General features: G+C 39.5%; 1 protein-coding gene across 1 annotated transcript; it reads right to left on the bottom strand.

Moving 5' to 3' along the window:
• Window positions 1–81: 81 nt before the first annotated feature.
• Window positions 82–1234, bottom strand: CNR2 (cannabinoid receptor 2). Its single transcript, XM_053454802.1, has one exon. It carries the CDS (start codon window positions 1223–1225, stop codon window positions 152–154), a length of 1074 nt encoding a protein of 357 aa, XP_053310777.1. The 5' UTR covers window positions 1226–1234; the 3' UTR covers window positions 82–151.
• Between the last annotated feature and the right edge of the window lie 11073 nt (window positions 1235–12307).

The following is a 12307-nucleotide window of genomic DNA, read 5'->3' as shown; positions in this document are numbered from 1 at the left end:
TTGGGCCTATATGGAAAAAGCAGGTTCTTTTTTGAGCCACTTTTATTACTGTTAAATTATGTAGGTGGTCCACTTTTACAAAATAATTTCAATTTGTACAGGGTATTTATGTTTACAAAATGAATGTCCTTTATTTGTCATTATGCATGACTTATTTACTAATTTCTGTGTCGCAAACTGTATCTTCACATATAGTATTAATACCTGGGCTTTCCATGCCATCATCCCCGTCCGGCTGCTTTCCTGTGAGCCTTAAAGGGCATTTGCACTTTGTGAGACCCCTAATTATTTTAGAACGTAAGTCCCCGCTTCTCCAGGCATAAATTATAGGGTTAACCATTGAGTTGATCAGGCAAAGAGTACTGCAAAAGGCAAAAATTGCCTTAGTGGTTTTACTTAGTGAAAACAGCAAACTATGTATCATCATAAAGAGAGCTGGTGACCAGCAAACCACTAGCACTGATAGCACCAAGGTCAGAGTTTTGGCAAGCATAAGATCAATTCGTAGTCGCCTTTTCCCTTGTTCATTTTGCTTGTTATATCTCTCCATATACAATGAATGACTCCGCACCTTCCACATGATAAGTGCATAGGAAAATATGATAAACATTAGAAGAACCATAACCAGCACAATCCAGCTTGCTAAATATCTGTTGTCAATCAGCGGGAAGAGTTCCGAGCAGGAAGTTTGTAGCTGACAACAATTTACACCCATGAGTGGTAAAAAGGAAATAAACACAGTGGTGATCCACATCATGACCAACGCTAACAGAGCTCTCTTCCTGGTCACTATTGCCTTATACGCAGATGGTTTGTGAATACAAATATATCTGTCAAAAGCCATGAGAAGCAAACTTCCAAGTGAGGCTGTGAAGGACATTGTGACACCACCAAGCTTGAACAAGAAGATGACAAGAGTTCCTCCGCCGTGGAAAACATGGAAGTCAACAAAGCTGTATGAGAACACAAGACTGGCCAGTAAGTCGGCCAAAGCCAGACTGCTAATGAACATGTAGGAAGGTTTCTTCCGCAGACGGGCTGAGGACCATAATATGAAGAGAACCAATGAGTTTTCCAATATGCACAGGGTTCCTACTAAAATACAGAGCACTGCGATGAAGCTCTTCTGTGTAGCACTGTTCAGAATGAGATAGCACTGGAGGTCTATACCTTGAGTATTACATTTAGATGTGTTATTGGCTGAGTCAGTTCCGCATTCACTCATTGTTTTTCTAGCGGTCAGTCAGCTTTTCTTTAGTACAACATGGAATGCATCCTGTGAAGAAATACAAAGCATTGTAAATGTTTTGACTGTAGATACCACAGGACAATGCCTCAAATGACAATATATTTAGGACTTAGTAGGGTCATATTAGCTTTTGCCCAGACGTCACAGTTGTTTTTCATTTCCGAAATACATAGTTTTCTATTGTATTTGTGAAACTAAAAAATAATTTTATAGGAAGGGACAACCTGCTTGATATTTTAAATCCAGCTCCATCAGCACTGATAATATAACAAACACCTATGTGCTTAAATCCAGCTGATGCAGTTAAAGTTACTGATCTTCTTGATTGAGTTTCCTGGGTTCAAGCAGGGATACCTGCCTCAGGGTATGGCATCCCTTACAAAAACATGCAGGCATATACACAAATATAAACTTAAAATAAAAATAATTATATGGACCCCAGTTCTTGTCAACAAATGTAGTGTTGCACTGCTCTTTGATGAAACTTAACAAGTTATTAAAATATATTTTTTTAAATATAGGGAACATTTAAACAAATAGGTAAAAATGTGCATAAATGTGCCCAAACAATTTGTACCCTTCCAAGTACAAGTAGATCAGTAAAATCTATTAAATAATATGTAAAAATAGCATTCTGGTCCTCCAAAACATAAAAAAATGTGCAGTACTACTTTACAATGAGCAGTAAAAAGAATAATCATGTTTGAATCAACATACAGTAAAAATGGAAGGAAGAAAGCACTGTTTTTAAGGGTACAAAATATAATTGGTTATGAAAAGGTTAAAAGCATACCTCCTGAAAGCTGAGAGCAGCAGCACCCTGTGGCAGCGCCTGCATTACCTAATCATTTTTTTTTGGGGGGGGGGTTATACACCAAAATGCAAATTTATTGTTTTTGTTTATTAAACACCACTCCATAAATGTATTAAGTGAATATAACTTTAAGGTGTAAGATGTGTGATTGGTGATAGATCATGTTTCCATAACAACATCCAATAATAGTCACCTCCATATATACAATATCACACAGCCAAGCTCAGAGTTACCAACTGTTAAATGTTCCAAGGTGCGTAACCCATTTTATTTTGAGTAGGATTCTGCTTTCAGTGCTAAGGTTGATGTATTACTCAAATACAGTCCACCAGCATTCGTCAAATTATGTCTGAATACCACCGATGGTCAAAGAAAAACTCAATGGGACCTTAAAAGCATTAAGTGAAATATCCAGTTCACCTAATGCTCGAGGTCAGGGCCGGATTGGTGGTGGCAAGGTGGACCAGGCACTATATAGCCAGCAGCCACCTGGTGAGGTAAGTACGACTGATGGTTAGATGTCTGTGGCTGCGTGTTACGTTTTTATGCCCACGTAGCGTGAGGCCGGGCATATCTGGCCACCAGCTGCACACTGCAGCATCCGATCTGCCACCGCAGATAGAGTGAGTATAGGGCACTGTTGGCCAGTGGCCCACTGGGCATTTAGCTGGTGTGCCAAATGACCAGTCCAGGTTTGAGAATATATAAACATGTTACTTAAATATTTAACTACTATTATGATCTGGCTATACACTTGCAGAAATATGACCATCTCATACCACTTACATCACTAAACAGAAAAGGCTGAAATGCGGTGACAAAACATAAGTGATATAAAGTGGAACAAGATGACATTTCTCTTCTCAACTCAGTTAACACCATTTCATATGGATAGAAAGAAGCAGAAGTCATCTGATAACCTACACCATTTCAAACTATATTTTTATATATTTTCTGATTTAATTCCCTTACCTTTCAAAATGGAGTGAAAACTTATCTCACAAAGTAGATGCTCCCGACATTTTATTTTTATCTGCTTTTGCTGTTTGTGTGGTCTTTCAGACTCAGTTTCCGTGCTAAAATACTCTCATTTTCATCCCCTTCTGTGGTTGCTAGGTCCTCACAAGTTGGGTACAGGATTGATATAAGGTTTTAGAGGCAGGTGAAAAGCTTTTGTGCCCTCCTCCACCCAGACCAACAGGAAACGGGTTGATTTCCTCATCTAGATTGAAGCAACATCCTAGTGGCTTTAAAAACCATTAATCAGTCCATTCAAATAGCTCCTATATAAAATAACACATCAGTGTCATAAACTTTATTAATATTTTTTAATATTCCTTCATTGGCCTGTTTGGTTTCTTGGAGGTGTAACATTCACTTGAAAACTAATACATACAGTGACAATTACCCCAGTAATAGGCTTGGGCTTCTTTATTGTGAACTATCAACAACGGGTACAATAATAATATTAAAAAAAAAATTTTGCTCTTTCAAGCAAACTAGTTTTCAGCTACTTAGTAATGGTTAGTTTATCTGTTTACCATCCACTAAACAGATCAACACAGATTTTAAAGGAGTTCTCCTGTGACCCTGTCCAATATGTTTTTAATAAAACAAGTATGTAAGTAATACATGCTTGATGCTTTATATAAAAACTTTTCTTGAATTGTACATTTTACCTACCTTTATGCTTAACAAAAGTACTCAACTACCCAGAATCTTCCAGAACTCTTCTTTCTTCTCGTCTTGACCTTGAAGCCTCCTGATGCTTGAAATGCCATCAATATTGTTGCAGGTAACACAGTGAGAGAAATAATTGCGTAAATATGAAGGCTACAAATGGGGTCTGATGTCCCATACAGAAGCAGTGTATGCTAAATAGACAATACTCAACATTATGCAGGAGCTTCTGATGTCAAGGGAAGATATCACTGCTCAATTTGGTCCAAAGTCCAGCTAATGCTGTTACAATGTGAATGTCCACATCTACAACCACATCTTATTACAATATACAGCGAACCTACTGACATATTGTTGTCATGGTAAATCCATGGACTGCCTGACTTTTCATACTTTCTATTAGTCTACATTCCTTCATAAAATCCCTTAATGCCCATTTCTTTAGGGAAGCCTACCAGCCTTCAGGTCAGCTCAACACACCACGGTCTCAACTATCCTACCCTCACCTAGTGTGGGAGTTTCAGGAGGCAGCAGTCCCTCTCTGTCCAGATAAGGCTTCCCAGTGCGCAACTTCTTCTTTGGCCCAGTTGGAGAGATCAGAGATCTCCCTTCTACACCGTACACATTATGGAGCACAGTGCCTAATCAACACAGCTTCCATAATGACCTTATGGGATATGACGTATCCTAGTGCCTAGTGGCAGCCACAAAGTTAAGTGGTAGTGGAATAGGTGATTGGTCAGACCTAATATAGCATCCAGCTAAGATACACCTATAGCCTCGCCCTTTGGTTTCTTCCATCAATACCTTCCTACTCTTGACTCTTTACCATACTGGTGTCATTAAGCAAGCACTGGCCTTAAAGTGCCAGGGCTGCCTTGTTATCCCCAGTCTTACCATGTAAAATCTAGTTAAGTCTTGGTTATGGCAGTCACTGGATTAATAATTATAAAGCATAAGGCTAAAGGCCTGCGTACATCTTAACTGTATCAATGCGTGACAGCATTATGTAATAAGTACTTCTTGTTAATTTTTTAAGCAACACAAACACATACAAGTTTATATTAAGAAACAGGCAAAAAAAGGAAGTGGTAATGTTAAGGTCCCAACAGAGAAAATATCATAATTTCTGTTTAAAACCATAATTACGCCTGAGAAGTGTTATACTTTATTGCCATGACCTAACATGTAATCTCTCCTCCTGTCATTTATTTTCATGTGATCAGGCTCAGTTTATTGGTGACCTATCCAGAATAATACAGAAGAATATGCACAGCATGTAACTGAAAGGAACATGCTATGATAGATGGTTGGTGAGCAGCAAGGTGGTGAAGAATCATCCCTTGGACACAAGAATGGATCTGAGTTGCTAGAGTCCACAAAACATTCAAAGAAACATTTCACACCTTTTTAATGATTTTTTAATGATGCTGAACTCGAACTGGCTGGAGGCCGATGCTTATGGAATCTAGTAAGGAAATGGTTTGTTTAAATGGTATTATTATTTATTGTTTTCTATAGAGCCATAACTTTCCGCATTTATATGCAGGCCAGGTTTGCATTGTGCACATTGAGCTTTGTTGCCTTTACCTTAATTGGCCAAATGTTTTGGGATACTTTATTCCTGGCTTTTTTGGCTTGCCTCCTAGGCTGAGTGGTGCCAGCCACTCCTTGACTGGCACAACTACCTGAGGCCCTATCTACACGGTTTAAAAAACAAAATAAAAAAAGAGATACAAAATTAAAGTGTGTTGAAGATGTTATGTGTGTGTAATATACTCTATATGCTTTTGTGTATAAAAAGTTTGTAGTGTTATGTCGTTTGGTGAACACACTCTCAGTAAACACCTTAACTCTGTTCTATTTTCTTATCTTCTCTCCTCCTCCCTTCTCTCGCTCCCTCTTTCTTCTCATTCTCTCTCTTATATTTATCTACTTCTGAGTTGTGGTTGCTTAGAATTACCATTTACCTAGGAAACACCATCAATGATGATTTGTTTCCTAGTGGCATGGACTTGAACATCCATATATTTCCATTTTAACCAATATTCAATACACTTTAAAGTTATTTTATGAGCCCAAGGTATCTAATACCAGTGAGGGACATAGGCGTTGGCTATAAAGTGCCATAACGTTTATGGCATCCTCAATGAACATACACATTTTAAAAGCATAACAGGCATGTTAGGTATGTTTAGCATTCATCTTGAGTATGCTCAAAGAATATTATCATATTTAATAACTTTAATAACTAAAATTAATATTCCACTTTTCCACCAAGAAAAATAACTGTGTACTGGAGCTGTGATGTGCACTTGCTGAAACACAAATGATATACTGTATATCCCAGAATAATCCACAAACCTGGTTCCCAATTTATATATGAGAGTGAACCAGGCTAACGATATGCATCTTCTGAGTGTCTACTTCAGTTCAAAGAAAAAGCAGATTGCCTGACACCAGAGATCTTTATCATTTTTTAAACAGACACATCTATCAGACACGTAATTTTGGTGAGCCCACATTTCCTGCTTTTGAATAAATGGACTTTGTGAGGCGAACTGATTTATACTTCAAAAACCTCAAAATGTAAATTGTTGGATGTGTGCGTGGCACTATGGCTGTGATGGCTGTGATCGGGAGCAAACCTGGAATTTTAGGAAAATGTGTAGATGTGCCTTTATTTTATCTTGTTCCTCATCGTGGATTATGCCACAATTGGCATTACGTTACCTGTTTTCTCAATACTTTTAACATTAGTTTTTTTTGCATTAAATGTAATGGTGTCTCTTTCTGCATTGTTTTGGATTGAAATGTGATATAAATAAGCATACATAAGACATCATGACATGGAAACACTAAAGATTGGAATATTCATTAACAGTGTGTAGTTACGGCAGTAGTGATTAAACTATTATAAATCACTGTAGCACTCTCTTTTTATCTTGGATCTACCCCTTTGTGCATTCATACTTGTCACACATCCCAGAGGCCTAAATATACATAATACAGTTTACAATACTAATACATTTAAATGGAATTTATAGAAAATAGCATTAAACCATCAATAACAGATTTGCTTTCAAATGCATCTTTGGTGTATTTGTCATGTCAGATGGTCTTCCTTAAACAGGTTTTTGTTGTGTAACTATTTTTAATTAATATGTTGTTCAGGTTACACCCCCCCATCCCCATTCATGTTACTTAAATATCAGCTGTAGGGGATGGGTGTGAAACTTATGACTAAATCCAAAAATATGAACCAAATGCGTTTTATTGTTGTCCTGTGTAATTTTACTTTTTATATTCAGGATTAAAAGTTACATTTAACTATAATGGATGGTCTCACTCATTGCCTTTTATGTGTTATAGGTAATACTCCCTGATGCCTGAACGGGGCGTTTGAGAGTTTTTTCTTTGTTCAGTATGATGGCTTGAGGCATCCAGCAGGCAAGAAACATTGTATCCAGGAAGCAAGAAATGTAATAGAGTTGCAACACTGTATTGCAATTGTTAAAAGGCATACACAAAAGCACACCCCACACACGCACAACAACCTCACACCAAAACAGCATATTGTCTCTGCAGGGAGAAATGTTTCATATAACAGATTATACTGCCACCTACTGTAAATTTAGATCCTACTCAGTTGAAGTCCTTTGGATTGACTTTCAATAATTGCAGACATCTTTGCTTTGTTTTTTTTCATGCAGTCTGTTCGGCTTAGAAGGGGTCATTATGAACAATAAAACAAATGGAAAACTAAACAAAGCTCGGATAGACTATTCTTTGCATGGTAATGTTAAGCTGAAAGAAGGAGGTAGAGATGATGATAGAGTTAAAATGCATAGATGTAGCAAAGGGGTTCACAACCTGTTACCCCTTCCTAGAAAAATACTAACTGCAATTAACTGAAAAGACCCATAGGTTTGGCTTGTTGCTTCTCTTTTGCAGAGGAAATTTGCACTCTATTTGGGATCTGTACGGGTCTTTATGGGGAGCATTGGTGTGATATGCTGATGGAGATAATTACATATTATGGATTATTATTATGAATTTTAACTGAAACCTGAGGAGCTCTGCTCCAACATCAAGAAAAGCTGAAGTTGTGCTCTGTTCCACATGTGTGCTCCATGCAGAAGCAGAGTCATGGTAATCTGAGCCCCAGTCTGTTCCCCATCCAACTCAAGCCAGAAGGGGAGGTCCTTCGGCTTCCCTTGCTAGCAGTGCTTGATGGCAGAAGAGGCCTGGCCTCTGTGCTGCTCTGACTTGAGCACTGATTTGAGCAAGTGTGTAAAGCCTATCAGTGTTCGTATCCTATAAAAGATAGAATCTTCCGTGCCCTGGGCTCCTGGGGGGGCCTGATGGCCAACCTGCTCCCTACAGACTATGGGACCTGGCCTCGCAAGGGGTTCTGTTTTTGGGGAGGTGGGTATAGGGGGTCCATAGGGACTACTTCTTACAAGATTTCTCCGGGCTGCCCCTATCCTCTGGAAGGCCCTCCCCCGGTCTATCTGTCTCTCCCCCTGCCTTCTGTCCTTCAAAAATTCCCTCAAGACCCACTTCTTTAAGGACGCTTATAATATTGCACATTAACACCCCCATATTCCCTTAGCTCGTCTCTCCTAGTCCCTCTAATGCAATACTTACACTAGTGTGGCTGGTCCATCTCTTACAATGGCACTTTTACCTATTGTGTAATACACCCTAAATCCCTCTAGACTGTAAGCTCCTTTGAGCAGGGCCCTCTTTACCTGTTGTCTCTGTAAGTCAATTTGTTATGTTACATACTACTTGTTATGTCCTGTCTACCCATTGTACAGCACTATGGAATTTGATGGCGCTATATAAAACAATAAATAATAATAGTAGTACGTCTTCCCCTGGTACAGAGTGCTTTCCCAGTTACTGTGGAGCTTGGACACAGATTTGGGGTACCTTGATTTTGGGAAGGAGGTACTGAGCCTTGTGCAAAGGAGGGCCTGATGGAGAATGTGCATGTTTGGCTGTTACTATTGTATGTTAATTCCCCCCTTGTTATGTTTAAAATACCCATGTGTTTTCCTATTAAACTGAGATCATGATTTTACCCTCAAGCATCTAGTCTCGGCTGATGTTTCTTGAGGAGAAGACAGTAGCGTGGCAGATAGTAAGCAAGAGATTCAGCAGGTCGGACTAGCGGAAGGAGACAACTTTAGTGGATATACCCATTTGTGGTACCAAGATCCGTTGCTTGGGGGAAAAGGATAGCAAGTCCTAAGCGTCCAATCTGAGTTCTGGGTATTTCCTGTTGATTTAAGGTCTTCCATGCATTATTTATTTGATCTACACCTTAAAAGCTGAGTTTACATGTGATTTTTAGTTGATCTGTACCTGCCATGTGGGGTATCACTATACCCAGGAGATACTCCTGAACACATATTGTGGTGTTGTTTGGCTGTGTAAAAAAATTACCACCATAAAGTTTGACAAAGGCTGGTGGTAGAATTAGTGCATGAAAAGAGTTAAAATACTAGCATTTGAAATACCCTGGAATATCTAGTTTTCAAACATTTATAGTTCGATGGGGTAGATTGCGGTGGCTGGCTTCAAAGATTTCAAAAATAGGACATGGGGGCAGTATGACCATATTTGAAAACAATAGTTTTGAAATAGCAATATGCTACTTTTACTTATTACCCATAACGTGCAAAAAAGCAATGTTATATAAAGAAAGTCCTGCTTGTCCTGAAAAAAACCCAAAAATATAATATGTGTGGGTATACTAAATGGGGGGAAAAATTACAGCTAAACAGCAACACGGATAAAATGTTAAAACAGCCTTTGTCCCAAAGTGTACTAGAAGTAAAAAACAGTCTTGTCATTAAGGGGTTAAAGACAACTCTGTATAAGATGTAAAGAGGAGGTTACATATAACGATTATGTTAGCCACAGGTTAAAAAAGGCCATTGTGTATTAACTTTTTAGAAGGAGTTAAAGAAATGAAAGTCTGAATGCAAGGAGGGGGGAAGGGTTGTTTGTTGTTTCACCAGAGAGCAGGACACTCTCTGAAAAGACCAGCTGGAGGCTGTAGCTTGCAGGTTTTGTGGCTTATGCTTTCATCTGCATGCAAAGATGTTTTTTTTTCTCTCCCCAATTGCTTCAGAGTACTTGGCACAGCTAGGGATCTGGGCAGGCAAACAGGTAGCCTTGCGCTTGTTCAGTAAAATCTTCTAGTAGTCCCCTGATGGGGCGCAAAACCTTACAGAGACACTATAAAACTGGCCCACCTGGCTGCACTTACCCCCAGCCTAAATCTTTGTAGCTGTCCCTTGCTTAGGGAGCACCAAAATGCTTAGGTGTTTCCTGGGTCCCACAAAAGAGCCTTGGAGCCTCAGAGTTTTACTGGCCTCCATCGAGAGAATTATAGCACAGAATTTGTAGATTTTGGCAACACCCAACAAAAAAGTATTTGGTGTCATGGCCTGGGACTCGCAATGCCATTTTATTTCCAGAGACATTATGCTTACAATCAAGCACTGGTGTGCAACATGTGTCAAGCAGTATTTTACCTTTGCAATGTTATTTTCCGCTAATCAATCTTCATGAACAAGCCTTGTTGGATCTTGAGTGTTTTTATCAGTCCAGCATGCACGTGGTATGTTTCTGCAACTCTTCGTTTTAAATGGGAACTCTCACTGTTTTCTCATTAGTGCTATAGTTATATAGCCAGTAGGGTACCTAGTAATGTCTGCTTATTAAGTAGGTATTAGATGAAGCAGTGTGCTGCAAAACATACGTGAAGTTTTACATGGGTTTTTCATTTCCATATGTGTGCACAACCTGCTGTATCTTTATTTCCCTCCCCACAGTTCCCCAGCACCACGTCTCCCAGACTAATGTGTGCATTGTCCAAGATAAATGCTCATTTTGCTCCCCTGCCATTGTCAACATTTTACTAGAAGCAGCTGAACCAACCAGCCACTTGCAGAAAGCACTCCCATTGAAATCAAAGGACTTTCTTCCATGCTTGCATGTGAGGGGGTCTCATTAGACTCTTGTGGAAAACTTGCACATGCCATAATCTGGGTGGTGGTAAGTACAGAATGCATGCACACTAGAAGGCAGGCAATGCGTTTAGTGAGCCGAGGAGTGGGGGGGATTGGTAAGAGTTCCATATAGGAGTGAGCCTAAGCTTAGTGGTTTCTAGATGCAGTATTTTGTTTGCACCCCCTCTAACTAAAACATACACCCGCTATTTCCCTCCATCCTCTTCCTAACACCCACACCCACACACACACAAACACATTGACACCAAATACTAACACACTCACGCTAACACTATACCAAAACATACACACACAACACCACACAGTAACACACAAACACATTCTAACAGCATATACTCACTCATGTACACTTTAATATCTAATATGCTCACACATGCTAGCGACATACACTAACGCACACTCTGCCACTATGTAATAACACAAAGTGTTTCATAGATGTCTCTGTCACTCTGTCTCTGTTAACTCCAGATCGCGCTCTCTGTGTGAGCTACCATGCTGCTGCTGTTACTACTGCAGGGTCAGGATGCCTCAGTTACTAGGGTGCCATGGCACCTGACTTAGCATTGTGTTATATGTAGAGAAATTCTATTGTATCCCTCTATAAATTTGTATAAAAAAAGTATGGCACTTTAATTAGTGCCCCCCCCCTCATTTATTTTTAGTTTAATGCAGCATGGCTAGTAATTGGGCACATGCATTTCTATGCATAGAGGCATTGTTTCTTAGAAGAGGTGTAGCCGCTGTAACCAGCTGAGGAGTAGAGCTAATGAGTGGTGGAGGAGTTATGATGTATTGAAGTTGTTACAGGAAATTCCCGATGATGCAGCCGGATGAATATTTGCACTCTGACTAGCACAAGAAAAGAAGGCAGTCACATGATGCTGATACAGGAGCAAAAGTGTACAGTGGGAAATAGGCCACCACTAGGGGGCAGAATACAGAATATTTGTTTTGGATTGAAGAAACGCTCAAGAGGACAGGGAAAAAATAAGACAAGGAAGTAAGGAAAGTATCTGGCAAACTACAACAATCAAAAAGGTGGATTATTAATTCCGTATTTGTCAGCATGTTTCTAAAATGAAGAGATGTGCTTTGTCAATTTAAAAAATAAAGCGTGTTAAAGAACTGTATAAATCGTGATTTGCTCTGTAATTTGCTACTGTTTTGGTTCCTTCTAAGCTCAACACTTCAGCGGTTTTCAGATCAGGACTGCGCTTGTGTGTGTGTTTGGGCAGGCATGTGTAAGGGCAGTGTAAATAAGATAACCTCTGTTTAAATATAGCAGGGGGGAGGCACAATTTTCCATTCTTGCCTCGGGCGCAAAAGGAGCTAGCTACAGCTCTGCATTTACTCTGCCTGTTATTCCTGCTGTAAGGACTAAAACCTTAAAGGGACAGTTTAATACATATGATGGCTGCATGACCTTTTCTGCAGAATCCCACCATATACATTTACCCCATTCCCCACCCCCAGACGATCACATTTCCTTGCACATGATTTACCTCCAGTCAGCCC

The sequence above is a fragment of the Spea bombifrons genome, chromosome 2 (assembly GCF_027358695.1).
Source record: "Spea bombifrons isolate aSpeBom1 chromosome 2, aSpeBom1.2.pri, whole genome shotgun sequence".
Classification (NCBI taxonomy): Eukaryota; Metazoa; Chordata; class Amphibia; order Anura; family Pelobatidae; genus Spea; species Spea bombifrons.
This window is presented reverse-complemented; position numbering and strand designations above follow the sequence as displayed.

What these genes read in the sequence shown, in the direction of transcription:
- CNR2 (XM_053454802.1), bottom strand. Translation starts at nt 1,225, where the DNA reads ATGAGTGAATGCGGAACTGACTCAGCCAATAACACATCTAAATGTAAT.